The sequence below is a fragment of the Eleutherodactylus coqui genome, chromosome 6, assembly GCF_035609145.1.
Source record: "Eleutherodactylus coqui strain aEleCoq1 chromosome 6, aEleCoq1.hap1, whole genome shotgun sequence".
In the NCBI taxonomy this organism is placed as follows: Eukaryota; Metazoa; Chordata; class Amphibia; order Anura; family Eleutherodactylidae; genus Eleutherodactylus; species Eleutherodactylus coqui.
This window is the reverse complement of record NC_089842.1, coordinates 27,030,301-27,050,401: the sequence shown is the minus strand read 5'-3', so window position 1 is coordinate 27,050,401 and position 20,101 is coordinate 27,030,301. Positions and strand designations below refer to the sequence as shown.

Here is a 20,101-nt window from a genome sequence, read left to right as displayed (position 1 = left end):
ATATATTTAAGCCCTTCCCGACAATTCATCCCGCGTACGCCGGCAGCCCATTGCTTTCAATGGAGTCGGCTGTATTGCCGGCTCCATTGAATTCAATGGTCAGTGCTCGTTTAATCGAGACGAGTATCGCGTGGTGCTCGTCTCGAGTAACGAGCATCTCGAGCACCCTAATACTCGAACGAGCATCAAGCTCGGACGAGTATGCTCGCTAATCTCTATATAACATACATACTTAAAGGGGTTGTCCCATGAAAGCAAGTGGGGTTAAACACTTCTGTATGGCCATATTAATGCACTTTGTAATATACATCGTGCATTAAATATTGGCCATACAGAAGTAGTTTACTTACCTACAGGGGGTCCCCCCCTCCCTGTGCTGGCGTCCCCGTTTCCATGGTGCCAACCAAACTTCACCTCTGGACGCAGGAACAGTCGCGCTTGCGCACAGACGATTTCTCTTCTGGATGGTCCGGGCTCAGGAGCTGCGTCCTGGCTCCTCCCTCTTCTTCGCATCATCGAGAAGCTCCGCCTCCGTCACGTGGTGCCGATCAGCCAATGAGGTGGCTGGAAACGGCAGTGGAGCGAGACTGCAGAAGAACATCCACGGTGCACCATGGGTGAAGACCCGCGGTGCACCGTGGGAGAAGATCAGCGGCGCCATCTTGGAAAGAAGAATCTTCAAAGTTGCAGAACGGGGATCCAGGTAAGAGAATTTAAAAAATAATAAAATAACACATGGATACGGCATTACTGTGGACTAACTGGGGGTCTGTGCAAAAAAAAATAATTATCTTTTGCCGTGGGACAACCCCTTTAAGGCGCAGATATGGATGTGATTGGTTCGCACTTAAAAGGAATTCTGCAACAGCAAACAAACTTTTTTGTCTAGGCACTGATAGTGGAGTGAAAGTTTTAGGGTCCGTGAATTACTCTTGTGGGGGGTGGGGGGTGGGGTTGTCCATCAAGGAAGACAGAATTACCTGTGGCGGAGCACTTTTCTAGTCATGGACATGACATAGGAGATATGAGAGTTTTGATATTGAAGGGTGGTTTCCAGTCACAAACCCATAGAAGAATTTGGGAATATAAATTGATAACAACCTTTGACACTCTGAATACTGGGTTAAATTATTCCCCAGGATTTATGCGTGAATGGGAGGTGTGAGACATTTATTGCACAGATAAGACCCCCATCAACAGTAATTCTGGGACCATAGACTTTCACTCCCTTATCAGTGTTTAGCTAAAAATGTTGCGCACCTCTTGTAGCATTTCTAGCCTGATGACCTCCCCCCCCCCAACAGTAATTCAGTGACCCTAAAACTTTCACCCTGCTATCAGTGCCAAATAATACATAGTTTGTTCCACAAATATATTGTGATGAGGTCCGCGCATATGCACCTACACAAGACAATCCTCAACATTATGACTTCCTCTGTGTTCTTCCCGTATGATGGCAGGTAACAATGGCGCCAATAAATCATAGAAATCAAGTTTTTATTAGAAATGTAATTTTGTTTTTCATTTTCCGTTTCTTTTTTATTATTTCTGCTTATGCAACTATCTGTATCATAAATAAATCCATCCACGCAGTCAGTATGAGGGTTTACACATCTTTATTGGACATCCAGTAATTACAGGACCAAAAAAGTCATGTTAGATCTTCTCTTCCCTTAAAGCTGCAGTATCCATAGGCTAGACTTTTCGCTTGGGGGAGGGGGGTTGCTGAGACCCCAATGATTAGCTGAACTGAACATTACAATGGGTTTTCAGTTTCCACAACAGCACCACCACAGCGGGAATGAAGCATTACACAGTTATCATAGAAATCATTGGGATGTCTGAAGACAATAGTCGTACTGAGTCCCCCAAAGAGAGAACCACCTTTTGTAGCCGCTCTTCACTCCGGATAATAGGTGAGAGTCTTAAATGAGAGACCCCTCCCCTAGTATGACTTAATTTTAGGGTTATTGCATTTACTCAGTTTTATACATGCATTGTTATACGTTTGAGAAAAGATATATCCCTTCTTACAGACACATCTTGGTACTGGAGCAAATTTACACGTTGCAGGGAAATCTGGCCATTCGCATGTTGGTTGGCAGACGTTTGCCTGCGGGTTAAAGTACTTATTGGGACCACATTTGGCTTTGCATTCTTTAGGTTCGACACAGTTTACGGATTCCCCAGATGTCCCGGTCTGAGCGTAGAGTCCTTGGTTACACTGACACCCGGGTTTCTCAGTTAAGTCACAATCTTGTCTGTGATCTACATTCGCACACGTTAAGTCACAGTCTGTAACCCATGCAGCGGAACTGTTTGAAGGACAATTAAGATCTGTGGAAATAGAAACACAATTTATTTACGGAGCCTTATATTGGATCACACCGTCTGCCGTACCTTCTGTGCCCTCTAAATAGGGTACAGTATTACAATGTACTACACCATATACAGAGATGGCGCCCTGGAAGAGCCTCTCACTGGGTGATACTTGAGCAGCAGGTCACAGAAAAAATAAGAGTGCCCTTTCTAATAGGTATGGCCTATATAAAAGGGCGGGACTAAACATATTCAGACCTCCTATTTTAATATCAAACCACAAAATTAATTTGGGACCCCAGAAACCCCTTAAGAATGGGGCCTTTTGTCTTTTTCATTTTCGGTTTTTCCTCCACACCTTCAAAAAATCGAAACTTTCATTTTTCTATTGACGCAGCTGTATGAGGGCTTGTTTTTTGCAGGACAAGTTGCACTTTTCATTGGTGCTATTTAATGTACTGAAAAACTTTAAAACATTTCCAAGTGAAGTTAAATGGAAGAAATGCAATCCCGACATCTTTGTCTTGTTTTCATGGCATACATATTGCAACAAAAATGACATGGGGAAGTTATCCTATGGGAGAATATGATTACAATAACCAAATTAATAGTTTGACTTTAAAAAATTAAAATATCTCTGGAAAAAAAAGTATTTTCTGAACACCATGATTTTTTTCCCCCATTGAAATAGATGTGTAAGGGCTCGTTTTCGGGGGGATGGCCTATAGCTTCTATTGGTACCATTTTGGGCTTGTAACTTTTTGTTCACTTTTTAGAAAATTTTTTCTTGAAGACAAGGTGACTAAAAAAGTGCAATTCTGGAAGTGTGTATTTTTTTTTCTGGCGACATTCGCAGTGCGAAATAATTAATGTGTTACTTTGATAGATTGAACTTCTATGTACACAGCGATATCAAATATGCTTGTTTTTTTATTCTTATTTTTTTCTATTAATTTAGGAAAATGTTTTGTTTTTTTAACTTGCTTTTATTTTTACCAATTAATACACCTATGTAAATGTATTTTTAGATTTTTTTAGTCCCTATGACTTGAAATTGTGATCATTTGATTGCTTATACAGTATAATGTAATACCACAATTTTGCGTTATACTGCATGTTGACAGGCAGTCCATGAAGGTGTGCCATAGGCATGCCTTGATGGGCATTTATTCAGGGCAGCCCTGGGGGACTTCAGAAGATCTAATTGTGGAAGGGCTGTTTGGGACCCCCACACAACGATCGGGGCATTAAAATTACTTTGTCAGAATTTGCATTTAGAGGGATTTAGAGGGATAATAGCCGCAATCAGCATCAGCATCAGCGCTATCATAGACAGCCGGCACGCACCTTGTATGGAGCGGGATCAGTTAGAAACTGGCCCTCTAAATATATTTGTATCCAAGGCCTGCTATATTTATATACGACCCCTAACTTAATTCAGACCCCAGACCAGCCCCGCAGTATTAATTTCTGACCCCAGACCCAACCCCTAATTTTATTCAGATCCCAGGTCAGACAAAAAATATTTAGTCCTCAGACCAGAATATTTGATGTACTGATCATCCTCACTCCTTGTTCTGCTCTGTGCACCGCTGCACTGGGTCCCGACGATGGGTCTGCACCTCCACACTCTACACCCTGATGCTGGATGGCATCAGGACCCAGAAACAAGGGATGGAGATGAGGAAGTCAAGTATCCAGGTCACTGTTTATTGGACTAATTTAATAGATAATGACTGATTTTTATTTCTTGCTGTTCCTAATTTTTAGCCTCCCTCCCCGGTAATACCTAAAGAGCTGAGTTAGGCAGACTACTTTTGTGCCTCACAATCTCGAAGAGGGCGCTGTCATTCCAGGTCCACCTACAAAGTAGCAGTCCAAACTCCTGCCATCACAAAGCCATGCTATGCCTAAGGACCCCCAGCCAAACCCAGCCAGACCAAATCCCCACCTAGCACCACTTCACAAAAGCCAAAATCAACAAGACGATGAGCAAGAACCAAGAAAATTTATCAGTGACTGTAGGATTATATATACATTCCTCTACACACAGGCCTCTGTTCACAAAAGGGGTTGTGTTCTGCCAACAAATGACTATTTTTTTATGCCCACATAAAAGATCAAAGCAACTAACAAATTAGCTTTTGCTGGTTTGTTGGCTGATTAGGGGCATATTTACATGGATTGGGCAAGTGAACATGCAGGCAAATGTTTGTACCCGATCATGACTTATAGCCTGCATTTATTGATAATAGTGTAGGGACTCCCAAGTAAACGAGGACCCTTGACGTGGGTTGTTAGCTTGTGTATTCTGGTAAAAATTGTAACCAATACCTTGTATTTATTGATATTTATCAGTAGCATGCAGTGCGGCTTTGAACACTGGGGAAGGCCAGGGTGCCAGTATGGTTCACCCTTGGGGTGCAGGGCAGCTCACTGGATTAAAACATGGCGTCATTATTAGGTTGTAAGCCTGCATGGTGCACTACATGTACCATATGGCCTGCTACACTATATATGCTTTTTTATGCAAGAATAGTACTAAGCATCCGCACTCTCAATATAAGTAAGGTGTGTGAGTGGTTGTCCATCAGTACCTTCACCTGAGCAGTGGCTCCTCCATATGGCAGTTTGGCTATCTACATGTTGAGGAATGTGGTGCTTCTACCTGCCCACTTATATTAGTAAGTATACGGCCACTTTCTGTTTTACAGAGGAGCGATAGTCATTCTATGATTTGAGGTGCAGCGGGTCGAAGGTCACTCTGGCCACCCACCTGCATTCACTGCCAATAGGCCATTACTCAAAGAACAATGACTCCTGTGTCTACAAGCCAATCAGCACTTCTGTTTAGCCCTGCTATAAACCAAGCAACTCTAAGAAGTGAGCGATGTTCTTGCTCAGTGCCCTGTCGCGGGCTGCTTGTACGCGGGGGGGGAGAATTGCACAAATTTGCTGTTTCCAGTGATAATCGTGCCATGTAAAGGTACTCTAATCTGTCACCTGTCTAAAGCACCACAAACAAATGTATGTTGCTGTTAGGGTAGATGACAGGAAGCCAGGTAAGGTGTTTGTCATAGTAACCCGCTTGCTGCTTCCCACGGTGCCCACCTGTACAGTTTGTGCTGGCCGAAAATATGACTCTTTGTAGAATCCCGTAGACTTATATAGGACAGCGCATATACAGGACTCTGATTAATTAAGTAATTTTCATCTGCCATCTTGTTTGTTGTGCCGTGGCTATATGCATATTTCTGGAAAAGGCAACAAAAATGGCGCATATGCATAAAGCCTTACATGGTCTTCGGGGAAGGGGGTGCTATTTTATGCTCAGTCTGTCACCAAAATCCCCAACTCTATACATACAGTAACTTTGGGCTGTGGAAGCTGGTCAACTGGGTCCTGGGGGAGCGAAGATACGCGAGTATGTGCCCTTTTTTATTTTCTCACCTGCCCAGCCCATATTTTTTTGTTTTTCTCACTAGCCCCTTTAAAGGGGTTGTCCCGCGCCGAAACGGGTTTTTTTTTTTTCAACCCCCCCCCCCCCCCCCCCCGTTCGGCGCGAGACAACCCCGATGCAGGGACCTAAAGAAAGCTTGCCGGAGCGCTTACCTTAATCCCCGCGCTCCGGTGACTTCTATACTTACCGGTGAAGATGCCCGCCGGAATCCTCTTCCTCCGTGGACCGCAGCTCTTCTGTGCGGTCCATTGCCGATTCCAGCCTCCTGATTGGCTGGAATCGGCACGTGATGGGGCGGAGCTACACGGAGCTACACGGAGCCCCATTCAGAAAAGCAGAAGACCAGGACTGCGCAAGCGCGGCTAATTTGGCCATCGGAGGGCGAAAATTAGTCGGCTCCATGGAGACGAGGACGCTAGCAACGGAGCAGGTAAGTAAAAAACTTTTTATAACTTCTGTATGGCTCATAATTAATGCACAATGTACATTACAAAGTGCATTAATATGGCCATACAGAAGTGTATAACCCCACTTGCTGCCGCGGGACAACCCCTTTAATGACACTAATATGCAATATATAACTAATATCGCTATACAGGCACCAAACAGCAGCTCCATACATGCCATAATCTAGTGACCATAGTGTACAATGCTTAATAAAACTGCCATACAGTGAGTATTCATAGTGGACATAAGCCTTCAGCGGCGCCCCATTCAGACAGCTGATCTGTGCTGTATGACGGCACAGGTGGCACACTACAATCGGCTTCTTTAGTGCCCGTAGGCACTGATGCCCCAGTATTTAGTCAGCACTAGATGGAGGGGAACCATTAGACAATTATACATACTTGGTGGAGTCAATTGTTGACTGGATCTGTCAATCTGCTGCTGCAGGACTGAAGGAGAAGGAGGAAGAGATCTCATTACTAGAAAAATTCATTTATTTTGCAAAAACATTTTCATGATCAGAAATGTCACTGGTTTCTGATGGTTTCTATTACATGGTGTCCTCCTTTATTCCCATACAGCTACCCATTCATCAGTTCTTGGGCCCTACTTTTGTGATCTAAGATGGCCACTGCATGCTGCTTTCTGATTGGCCAGTGCTCCTCACATGAGCAGCACTAGCCAATCAGAGCAGTGTGTAGTGTCTTAGACTACTAATGCACTGTGTATATTGGGTAAACTGAACAGGAATAAAAGAGGATACCAGGTAATATAACCCCTGTCCTCTTGCTCCAGGACAACATTTCATCACAGGACCAGAAGGCCACTTTAGAGTGTGCTCCTTAAAGGGGATGTGCAAGATTGAAAATAGAGGTCTGCGTTTTTTTCAAAATTTCTTTTCTCAAACCAGGGCTGCTCTTGTCTATGGGCTATGTACGGCATTACATCCCAGCCACAATCACATCCATGGGGATGGGCTGCTGTATCAGGTACAGCCCAGGGACAAAAAGTGTTGTCTTTGGAAAATAGGTAGATACTCCTTTAAACCCTTCCCGTAAATATGTGTCATGCAGTCATGGAGAGTGTATGGAGTGGGCTCAGGAGCCAAGTCCGCTCAAAACCTGGTGGCTATCAGCTGTTTTTGACAGCTCACAGCCACCAGTAACTGCTACGATCAGAGTTAACTCTGGCAGTTAACTGCTTAAATGTTGCAATCAAAACTGACTGCATATGTACACAGTCAGTGGGAGGCGGAGAACACCTTCCTGCACCCAATCTGCAAAAAACAGGCAAAAAACACCCAAGGAAACTCCAGGAGAAGCTCTAGAATCTGAAACAATAAAACAAGCAAGAGCAGCAGAGGGTTCACTTACCTGCCACCAAGAAAAGTACGTTCCATCTTAAGAAGCCCATGATGTCTCCGGATAGGACAGCTGAGTTGGTCACGGTTGACTACCAAATAACAAAAGGCAAAGAGCATAAGACAACCTCACAAGCAGAAGCCGATGTAGAGAAACATTTCCATTATTCTGATCTGTTTTTATTTTCTGATTGTAGAATTTTGTATTCTGTTGCCTATATATGACTATGGGGGCGGCCATCTTTCCTAGGCTTCATAATAGTGTTTAGTTGCTATTGTAAGCAATAAGGCATTGAGGTACAGAAGTCCTTCAATACATTATCATAATGATCTTAGCTACTATGATTCAAGTCCCCTTCAGGGAGATAAAAAGTGTAAGAAAATATAAAAATAGCGTAAAACCAAAAAAGGAATAAAAAAAAAATGGTTTTGTGCATTTTCCCCTATTTCTATAATTTTTTTTTTAAACCAATATATTTAGTATCATCGTGTCCATAATGACTGTACAATATATTGAACACACTATTTATCCTGCATAGTAAAAGCAATAAAGAAAACCCCTAAAACGCGGAGGCAAAATGCTTATTTTGTTCATTTTGCCACCCCCCCAAAAAAAAACGCAAGAAAACTGATCAATAAAGCCGTGTGTACCTTAAAACGCACAAATAAAAACTACAGCTCGTCACGCAAACCTCACAGAGCTTCATCCATGGAAAAATAAAAAGTTACGAGACTTTGAATGTATTATTGTCAAAATAATATTAGTTTCCAAAAAAAGTGTTTTTATTGTGCAAAAACGTAAAGAAAATTTTAATATTTTTGGTATTGTTATAATCGTACCGACCCGCGGGAAAAAAAAATTATGATATCATTTATGCTGTATGTTTAAGGGCTTATTCACATAAGCATATATCTGCTGGTGTTTTCACGGCCGACCGATATATGCTACCATGTGATGCACGGCCTTGGCATATAGGCCGTAGGGCAGGGATAGACAGCTTAGCTCGGCTGAGCTATCTCCCCCTTCCCTCCACCTTTCTTTACTCCTTGCCGGCTCACCTCCTATCTCCTCCCCTCTGGCTTTTTGCAGTGGGAGTGGGCGGGATGAGAGCGGAGCTAGCCTCCTGCCCCCTACAGCCCCGCTTAGCTCCACCCCATCCCGTGCTGTCCCATTGCAAACAGCAGCAAGGGGCAGAGAGGAGCTGAGAAGGGGGAGGGAGTTTAGCAGTCACGCTGCTAAACTCTCTCCTACCTCCCTTCTCCAGTCACTGTCATTGGCTTCCATAGGAGTCAATGGCAGCGGCCATAATCCGGCCAGGAAGATGGCATCCTGCCCAGTTTAAAAGCACCCGGATGGGTGCTTTTACCCTGCGGGAGTACGCATGTGTGATCCGATGCATTGGAATCCAGTGCATCACGTGGTAGCATATATCGGGCGGCCGTGAAAACGCTGTCCAATATACGCTCATGTGAATAAGCCCTAATGCTGTAAAAAATGGCAGAATTGATACGTTTTTTTCTCCCTGCCCTTCTCTAAGAAAAAAAAAAAAGTTTTACAATACATTACATTTACCCAAAAATAGTACCAATAAAAACTAAAGTTCACCATGCAAAAAACAAGCCCTCATACAGCTATGTCGACAGAATAATTAAAGAGTTATGGCTTTTGAAAAGTGGAGATGAAAATCACCCCAAAATCGTTCTGTCCTCATGGCCAAAATAGGCCATGTCACTAAGGGGTTAAAAATATAGACTGTGGCTGAAAGTTTAAAAAGAAAATAAAAATCACCAAAAAGTCTAAAAAATATGTTTAACACAGAAACGTGATTTGCATAATAGGTCATTTTCTGATGACACATCCCCTTTAAAGGGGTTTTCTGTCATTTTTAACATTGATGGCACTGGGGGGATGAGGTGTGAGTAAAACAACAAAAAAAAATTCACACCTCCCTCTGTGTGCTGCCTCCCTGTCGCTATTGGCCATCACTTTAGTCCTCTGTTTACATTGGCTGCAGCATTCATGTGAATTTTGTTTACCCATGTGACGGCTGCAGCCAATAGAAAGCCTGCAGGGACAGCACAAGTGATGTCTTGTGAACCTGCCTCGGGGCTGGCCGGATGACGTCACCTGTCAGATGCCTCAGCGCTGGGCTGCCCAAATGGCGGTCCGGCACTGCAATGAGTATATTTCTGTTATATAGTTTTGGGCATGTGGAGCTCAAAACTATATAAAATAAATAATTTGAAAAACCCCTTTAAATTTTGGAGCAACATGAAGATGACTGAAATACAATAATGAAATATCTGAAGTCATCTGGAAAAATTGTAAATAAAGCAATGCAGTCACCAGAAGTGTTACCAAATTACAAACTTATCTGCTCCATCTGCACACACTGAAGCCAGTGAAGAAGAATAGTATAACAGGATAGCTTTACCTGCCAGTCGGGTTCTGGAACAGTTGTGTGTGATTCTCAGCTGCTGGCCCTATATTTATAGCAGCCTTTTCTGGTTGGATATTTGCATATTTAGTTATTACCTCTAATGATTAAATATGCAAATATGATTAGTTTGTCATCTTGTTCAGCTCATAAAATTCTTTACACAATATTGGAGGATCTAGTTATGATGACATCACCTGTTCTTTCCACACAATGTTTTGAATACTGAACAGGTTTTGTGATTGAACTAGTTGAACCAGAATATATTGCTCATAGTATGACTATGGGGAATCCTGAGCTAGCAGTAACACTAAAGAACCTCTCTGTCACATAAGAAGACCCTATCCTTATATGCGGGGCATGGTCAGTGGCATAGCTATAGGGGTCACAGCGATTGCAATTTTTCATAGGCCCGTTTCACCACACTAACATTTTTAATGAGCTGGCTGTTTCCCTCCCCTGCATACTATGTGACAGTGTGATATCCAGTGGCGTAGCTATAGAGGTCGAAGGGGTCAAAATTGTGACCCACCCAATGGGGTGGCCCAAAGGCCCTCCTTACCACAGTCGCAGGTCCTCATGAAGCTACTGCTATGATAGGAGCCAGTCTGTGATATGTTCCGAAAGAGGCTTTGACTGGCTGTGGTGTAGCAATGTGAGTAATGGAGCCAGAGAGGGGGGACATAGTAAGGCGGACACCTCAGCTCAGTTGGAAACAGCAGGGCAAGAAAATTGAAAAGGAGACTGCAGGGGAGGGACACCAGGTAACATAGATGGGACTACATGCAGCTTGTGCAGAACTACATTTCTCAGCATGTTCCATTAATTACATTACAGGACATGCTAGAGTCTCATGTTCAGTGATGACTAGTTGTAGAACTACAAGCCACATCATGCTCCGGCTAGCCCAATTTATTGTAATGACAGCATTCAGAGGAGACATCATCTGTGATATCTGGAGGCAACTGCACTGTAATCACTATCAATGTGTAAAATTGGTATCTGATATGGTAACTGCATTATTTAGTGTTATAAAAGTTGTCTTAGGTCCCTGGCACACTATTATTAATAATTTTGCCCTTAATCACTATGATTAAGGGCAATATGCTTGCCTAAAACATGTAAGACAGCACATGCTTTCTGTTCCTTCATGTTTGTCTGGATTGTTTAACCCAGAAAGGACCAAGCACTGTAAATTTACGGCGCTTGGTCCTGGGCTTCAATTAGGTGGGGGGGATTAAAGCCCGTGCTTCTGCAATCAATCAGAAGCAGGTCAGGTTGTCAAGTGTTAGTTACAGCTAACAACCCAGAGGAGAAGGCAGGAGGGTTTTTTTTAACTGCTTATGCCTTCTCACTTTCTGGGTACACAGCGCTCAATGAGCACTATGTACTAAGAAGTGAAAGTGGAAGTATAACTACACAACGCAAGCTGGCAGTCACGTGAACGCTGAGATCCCCTGGCACAGCAGAGCACAGGGTCCCACCAACCCTGATAAGCTCTGCCAGTGATTATTGTCACCACAGGGGATGTTTCTCCTTGTAACTGAGGCTCCTATGAATGCCTCAGCTACAGGGGAAAATATGAAATAACAAAAACAAAAAGCATCCGAATGTTCCCCAGAGACCTAATATGACGTCATGGGTGACATAGATAGTAAAAAAAATAATTACATAAATCAGTAAAACAAATTACAGAATAAAATAAAAATATATATATAAGAAAGAAAATGACCCAAAGCCAAAGCCAACCAAAACCGTAGCCCTGTGCGCCCTGTAATCCAAAACCATACATATTATATATCAAAATGTCCAAAACAAAATGAGGAACCCGTTCTTGTACTTTAATTTAGCGTAAATATACAAATTTAAAAAAACAACTATAACTGTTAAAAAAATCATTTTTTAAGCTTTTCACTACCAATAAAACTAAAAAACAGAAAGAAAAGTCGGTGAAAAAGATATTAAAAATAGCCCTATTCATGGAAAAAAAATGCAGCAAAAATAATTTTGGTAGCTGAAGGTAAAAAAATAGGGCAGTTAAACTACTACATGGGTAAAATCCCTAAAGAGTGTCTGGTCCTTAAGGTACCAAACAGCCTGGCCCTTAAGGGGTTAATAAAGGCTGAAACGTTTTTATCCAACACTGGACTTTCACCATTTTCCATTCCCAATAGGCAACAATTTAGGGACCGTAATGTTGGTTGTGGGGCTGTATTCCTAAAGAGAGGTCATCCCAACCCAGACTGTGGATCCCAATTGATTGGGGTTGTAGGTAAGGACTTACTCAGAAGACCACCATTAGGGCCCGGTCACACGGGTGTAATTTCCATTCTTATTCAGCACATATTTTTAACTGACTAAAAATTACTTTCTGGTGCTGGAAAAATAAAGATGGCCGCACCGCTTCTCTGGCTACCTGATGCACCTTGTGCAATAGTATGCATTGGTGGTCTAGGACACTACATGCTGTTGTGACTGGCCAGCGGCGCTCATGGGGACTGCACTGGTTCATCAGCAGCATATAGTGTCTGTGGGCCATCCACACTTAAATTTTTGTAATCTGTGAAATGCACACATTTTTGGAAAAATGGATGAAAATGTAGGGCTTCACGGATCCATAGTCTATAATAGGTTGAACATAGTTAAACTATGGAGACGTTTGACTAGCATACATTTCAGGTTTTTTTTGTGGGATTGAAAAGTATAGGCTAGGCGGGCGTGGTTTGGACATGGAGGAGTAAGGTCGCACAGCCAGGAGCTCTGCTGCCGCCGATCAATCAGCAGACCTTACCCCAGCTATATCGAGCCCTTTCCTGCGATGACCAGAGGAGGGAAGTGGAGGGGAGACCCAACAGCAGCAGTGGGAAAACCAATCAGCAGGTTCCTGAGTGCCGTGGGAGCCGCTGAAAGCAAGAGGCACCTGAGCAACATGGCGCCGGGACACCACGTGGAGCTGTCCTCTCTACTCTCAGGATAGCAATTACTGCTACCGGCGTGGCACACTCCTCAGATGCCGGGTCAGATTAGTGAAGGGAGCGGGAAGCCACCACCGGAGGGCCCCCCAAGCACCCCTACCACCATCCAGGAGCCCCAGCAGGAAGAAAGGGCTATGTATAAAGCCCAGGGGCCAGCACACAGTCCCACCAAGGCAGCACACAGCCTAAGCCATGAGGCTGCCCCATACTCCCCACAATGTGCTGGGGAGCAATGTGCTGTCTGCTGCTCCTGCTGCCCGCAATGACCCATCAGAACTACCTATAGATAACACTGAAACCCTGCAGGCGCTGTGGGTCATGATGCGCGCTTTACCCACTAAAGTGGATCGGGAAATGCAGCTGAGGCGGATTGAGGAGAAACATGAGGTGGTCATTGATGCGGTACACCACTCTGTGCAGGTACTTGCAGAGCGGGTCACTACTCTGGAACAGACTGCAGGCGCTCCTTCTATGGACTTTCAACAACTTGTCGTCACGGTAGAGAAGCAACAAAAGCAGCTCAGAGATTTGACACTACATCTAGACGATATTGAATATCGCGGCCACCAAAATAGCCTAAAGCTCAGAAGTCTCCCGGAGGACATTCCATCAGAAGCTCTGCATGACTGTGTTACGGCAGCGTTTAACAAGTTACTACATCGCCCGGAAGACAGAGTAATGGAATTGGACAGGGTCCACCACCTGTTCGGTGGGAGGGTCCAGAATACAAATTTACCAAGAGACCTGATTTGTCGTGTCCACTTTTATAGGCAGAAGGAAGAGATTCTCCGCCTGGCATGGGAGCGGGGCCCGGTCAACTCTTATGGGAATAAGATCATCATTCTACCCGACGTATCGAGGCCGACCCTAAATAGCCGGAGGGTAATCTGCCCATTGTTAGACGCAGGACGCAGAGCGGACGCGACATACAAGTGGGGCCATCCATTCCACCTGATACTCCGCAAGAGAGGTCGTCTTTACACGGTGAAAACACCAGCAGACCTGGAAGGAGCGTTTGTTTTTCTGGAAGTCCCCCCCGGATCCTGGTGCTGGACTGGATCTGCCCAATGGTGCCAGCAAGCTCAGGAACAGCTAGCGCTGACCTTATGGACATAGCCTAAGCCTCGTGCTCATGGGTCACTGCCCGGTACTTCAGAGTGCCCACTGGCACAGAGAAGGACATTTATCCTCCCTCCGTTGGCTATTGAGCGGATGAATAAAGGCCGTGCACCCGATACAGCATACCACATCCCCGTCCAGGACTGACAGAATGCAGCAAAGCGGAGTTCCTGATTTATATGCTAAATTGTTAGGAGATTGCTATGACAAGAGAGGGACGCATTTGTTTAACTCCTTGCTCTGCATAGTGTCTCTCCTTTTGCATTTTTTCACTGTTTTTTTTTTTTACGTTAGGTCTGCTGCCTTGCTCGTCCAACGCTTTTCCACATAATCCCAAGTAGGGAACTCCGGAGCCCCTTTCTGGTAGGAGGAAGGCCGGACTGCCTGAATAATTTTGAGCATCTAATTGCAAAATTGATAGTGCTGTCTTTTGTCTTTTGTAATTGGTCTGCCTTCCCCCTGTGCATCTAGTATAGTGTCGTTTGTTCACCCCTCCTGCCCTCCCTCCTGTCTTCCCTTTTTAACTAAATATTCCGGAAAAGAGGTCCTCCATCTTCCATCTTCTATGGAAAAAAGGGCAAAGGTAGCCTTCATTCAAGAGACCCACTTTCGGACAGATGCAGTCCCGGCATTTGCGAATGCGAGATTCCTGAGTGTTTATCATAACACGAATGTGGAAACCAAATCAAAGGGAGTCTCGATCCTGATCTCCAACTCAGTACCGTGGGAACATGCAGAGAGGCGCAGTGATCCAGGAGGATGATATCTTTTCATCAAGGGTAAGTTCGCCAGCATACCAGTCACGCTTTGTTCCCTGTATTTTCCCAACTCCAGTTAGGTGGCCTTTCTGGAAAGGGCCCTGGAGGACCTGGGCGAATTCAAGGAGGGCGCCCTGATACTGGGGGCGATTTTAACATTCTACTAGATCCGCAGGTGGACACCTCTAGGGGTAGTAGCTGTCTCCCGCTATCTGCCCACTGTAGGTTCAAGAAAGCCCTACATAAGCACCAGCTGATAGACGCATGGAGGATCTTGCACCCTACTACCAAAGATTCTACCTTTTTTTCTCCTCTGCATAACACGGACTCTAGAATCGACTATTTTCTGATGCCCTTTATGCCCTTATTACCCTCTTGCTGTCGTTCCCTACTTTACACAACAGAGACTGGCAGTGGCGCCTCAATGAATCCTTACTCCGCAGCATCAGAGGAGATACATACAGCCCTACAAAACTACTTTGAACATAATAATACTCCAGAAGTAAACCCTCTGATGATCTGGGTAGCACAGAAGTGCGTTATCCGTGGGTTTTGTATCAGTCTCAGGTCCCGCCTTAAAAAACAGAAAGGAGCTCAGCTGCGTGAGATGCTAGAGCGCATTCGGAAATTGGAACTTGCTCAGAAGTCTACCTTAGATTGTGTACAGGGAGCGGAGTTAGCGTAACTTAGAGACAGGGTGCACAAGATAAGCTTAGATGAGGCAAAGATAAACCTGGCAAAATGCAGATGACATTTTTTTGAATTTGGCAATAAGCCTAGCTGGACGCTGGCCCAGGCATTACGTAACGGCAGAGAAAGAACGTATGTACCACATATTACAAATTCTAGTGGCAGGACCCCAAACAGATCTTGGAAACATTTAGGGAATACTATCAGGCATTATATAACCTGTCACCCCCCCAGTCAGAACAGTATGGGAATTTCCGAAAATTGTTGATTCGGGAATATCTCCAATAATCGAATTTGGGCAGGTATACGCAAGAAGCAATAGAGCTCATGGAGGCCCCAATAACACAAAATGAACTGGCAAAAGCCCTCTTGAAGTCCCCCACAGGGAAAGCACCTGGCCCAGATGGGCTTATATTGCCATATTACAAAAAATTTGCGGAGACCCTCTTCCCCTACTTTCTACGGGCCTTTAACTCTTTGACATCGGGGAATGAAATGCCTAGAGATACCCTAAGGGCCCACATAACAGTGATCCCAAAGGACGGAAAGAATCCTTCACAGTGTCAGAGTTACCGGCCTATCTCCCTGCTACACGCGGATCTAAAACTATTCTCCAAAATATTAGCAAATCAGATTTCCCCATTCTTACAACACCTGATTCACAAAGACCAAGTAAGTTTTCTCCTACTTAGAGAGGCTAGGAATAACACAACGAAAGCTATCAACCTGATTTACCATGCCCAAAAACTCTCTATTCCAGCCTACTTACTGTCAACGGATGCAGACAAAGCGTTCAACAGAGTGGACTGGAATTTCCTATTTGCCACTTTATCACATTTGGGGTAGTCCCTCATATGGTACAATAGTTATCCAGTCTCTACTCACGTCCAACAGCTGCAGTTAGAGTAAATGGTCAGCCCTCGACACCCTTCTCTATCACGAACGGGATAAGGCAAGGCTGCCAACTATCACCTCTGACCTTCATCATATGTCTGGAGCCACTTCTAGGTAACATTCGCTCTAATCAGAATGTAGGAGGGGGTGTTAACACTGGCAGGCACAGAGCATAAGACTGCAGCATATGCAGATAACCTTCTATTTTTTATCACCAAACCGTGAATTTACCTACCAAATCTGGTATCAGAAATTAATTGATATTCATCGCTATCCAATTTTAAGATCAATTATCACAAATTAGTGGCATTGAACATCTCGCTCCCTCATGCCTGAGCGGAAGAGCTTAAAGATTCTATCTCATTCCCCTGGAAGAGAGACCAGATTCTATACTTAGGGATCCACCTTACATCTACTGTAGCAGGGCTGTATTTTCCAAACTACCCAAAACTTATAAACAGGATCCGACAGGATTTAAATTTCTGGACAAAGGGACTTTTTTCATGGTTTGGGAGGTGTGCCATTTTCAAAATGAATATCCTACCGAGACTGCTCTATCTGTTCCAAGCATTACCGATCCACATCTCCAGACAATTTTTTTCAGCAATAACTCTCTCTTATGTCCAAATTTGTCTGGGCTACTAAACCAACTCGCATAGCTCGCAATACACTGACCAGACCAAAAAAGGACAGGGGTATGGGCCTTACAAACTTCCCCCGATACTACCAGGCAGCACATCTAATGCGCATAGTGGATTGGCACAGACATCAGGACCTTAAACAGTGGATTGACTTGGAACAGATATCAGCACCAGTATCCCTTTTAGTTCTCCCATGGTTACAGGAACAGGTCACATCAGAATTAGCATGTCACCCCACGACTGGCCCCACAATGTCAACTGTAACAAGGATCCTTGGGGGGCGGGCGTCTCCCCCAGACCTTCTCCTATGTATCCGATTCTAGGCAACCCGGAATTCCCTCCAGGTAATGAGAGCAAAAGATTTTGGGATTGGTTCATGTGTGGCAGATTTAGAGCAGGTCATTTTCTGCGTGAGGGCCACTGGCTATCGGGAGAAGATCTGGGGGACACGACCGGCCAAACCCGACTTCCGTTTTGGCAGAACATTCAATTGAGACATTTTCCCCGGTCTCTCCCTTATCCAAGCTTATTTTCCCGCCCCAAGGCGCAATTTAAGACGGCGTGCAGTGAAGAGGGTCCCTCCAGACATACACTATCATGAATGTATGGTATCCTAAATACACAAACAGAGGCCACACCCCCAGGTTTTCTACAGCAATGGAAAAAAGACCTTATTATCAGATTCAGTCTGGAGGAGAGGGAAATTTTTTTTTCAGTGACGCATTCAGCCTCCATATCAAGCCAGATACAGGGGTCGGGTTATAAGATTCTCTCGCGCTGGTACAGGGTGCCCTCCCGCCTACACAAGATGTTCCCCTCGGTCCCCTCTCTACGTTGGAGATGCGGGGTTGAACACGGGATGCTGATACATGTCTTCAGGGACTGCCTGGTGCAGGTGGACTTCTGGTCGTAAGTATGGCGACTTTCCTCTAAGTTCACTCAATGTGCCTTACCTAAATCGCCAGCCCTCTTCCTTGTACATCACTGTGACATCCCACTATCGACTTATAAAAAGTCAGTGGTGCGCAATCTGATTAGCACGGTGAGATCTTGCATTCCCAGACTCTGGAGACAGACATCTCCACCCACCATCAAGATGTGGCTCAATTCTGTAAATTGGATTAAGGAGATGGAGGATCCCACGGCTTCACTAAGAGGTACGCAAGACAAATTTATAAAGACCTGGTATTATTGGATAGAATTTCAGAACACTGAAGAGTACAGGCTATTGTACAGTTCCTGAACTGGATTGTGTTTTTCTTTAGTTTTTTTCTTCCCTCTCTTTTTCTTCTCCCTCACAATATATGAAGTTCCCCTTATATGTTTTCCTCCCTTTTACTATGTGTTTGAGAGAAAAGACAAGGCTTTTAAAAAATGTGTTTATGTGCCCAGATAGAGAGAGTTTAGCGTTGGGAGAAAACGGAAATGTAGGTTCTTCCATGATTGTTTCGTTACCTACTGGAACAGTTATACTTGTGGAACAGGTTTTGTAGATACTGTACCATATACGCTGTTGCTGCAGAACTGTGGCAAAATGGCAATGTACGGAAATTAAAAATGATAAATAAAGAATTTTTTTTAAAAGTATAGCCTAACGTGCTTTTCTGTCCTACAAAAATAAAAAAGTATGGAAATGTCTACTTTCTTATCACTGCAGTCAACAAAAATCGCCTAGAAACGTTAAGTGAGACGTAAACATTTTTTGTGATGAAGGAAAACAAAAACTATTGAAATACAAAACTTATACGTATACTTTTTTCATATAAAAGCGAATCAAAATGGATATCATGCAAACGACAACTATAGTGGCCCCAGTAGTAACAGTGTCCCCCATAGAGAACTTCCTGCAGGGCAGCTACAAGACAAGCGTTTCACTCACTCTCTTCGCCAGCTGGCACTGATGCTGTAATCAGTTTGACCCCGGCAGGAATACAGATGCCCATGGGGAGAGGTCAGGGTCACACAAATTACAGCAGCGGTGGCTGCCGGTAGACTGGGGTGGTGGACAAAATAAGTACAATCCCTGTGGGGTTGCTGCCTTGCCAGCTTGCAGCCGGCAATTATTTTTTTGCAGGCCAGCCACCCCTGTGTGGTTCCAATAGGAGCACGTCTGTCCAAAGTATCTTCACTAAACTTCATCTTCGTGGCTCTTATAACCTTATCAGGGTATGTAAAGGAGATGAGTGGAAGACGACCTTCAACACTAGAGACGGACATTATGAATATTTGGCAATGTCTTTCGGTCTGTGTAACGCCCCTGCTGTCTTCTAGGAATTTGTGAATGATCTATTCTGTGCTCTTTGCAAACTATTACTCGCACTTTATACCACATTTTTCCTCCTTGACTGCACCATTGTCTGCCATGACCCGTCAAGGTTGCTGACCCCAAAAAATGGACTCCTGAGTCTGAGGAGGTATTTTCTCAGTTAAAATAGAGGTTTGCTATTGCCTTCATTCTTCATCACTCGGATACCACTAACCTCCTTTATCAGGGAGTTTATTGAAACTTTATTGTATCAGAAAAACTCCATAGATAAGTATAATCCTTATGGGTATTTTTCCAAGTTATTCACATCCACTGAAAGGAACTATCTGATTGGAGGCCGAGAATTGCTTGCTATTAAGTTTGCCTTGGAGGAGTGGAGACACCTGCTGGAAGGCTCCAAGCCATCTCCTTACTGACCAAAAGAACTTGACTTATCTTCAATCTGCACAATGTCTTAAAGCGACCCTCTAGTTTCAGGACAAAATTTCTCCATAGGGAAAACATATTACCTGCAGTTGTTCTTTTCCGCCCCTCGAATTTGCCCAATTCAGACACCATTTTCAGTTGTCCAAGATGGCGGCATCAATTTTCTAACTATCTAGTGCACACTGTGCACTGCTCTCTGATTGGATAGTGCCAATCACACGAACATGAACAACTCTGGCTTTTCAGAGAGCAGCTATAGTTCACTGGAAGTCTAAGCACTATTGTGTAGTCTGAAGATTGCGTCGCCC

At 44.2% G+C, this 20,101-nt stretch overlaps 1 protein-coding gene across 1 annotated transcript; it reads right to left on the bottom strand.

Annotated features, from left to right (window-relative positions):
• Nucleotides 1-1,599: 1,599 nt before the first annotated feature.
• Nucleotides 1,600-10,047, bottom strand: LOC136631973 (zonadhesin-like). The gene is made up of 4 exons (XM_066606489.1): nucleotides 10,022-10,047; nucleotides 7,600-7,678; nucleotides 6,628-6,675; nucleotides 1,600-2,337 (listed from the first exon to the last, which is right to left on the bottom strand). The coding sequence occupies exons 2-4, from the start codon at nucleotides 7,637-7,639 to the stop codon at nucleotides 1,946-1,948; spliced, it is 480 nt and encodes a 159-aa protein (XP_066462586.1). The 5' UTR covers nucleotides 7,640-7,678; nucleotides 10,022-10,047; the 3' UTR covers nucleotides 1,600-1,945.
• Between the last annotated feature and the right edge of the window lie 10,054 nt (nucleotides 10,048-20,101).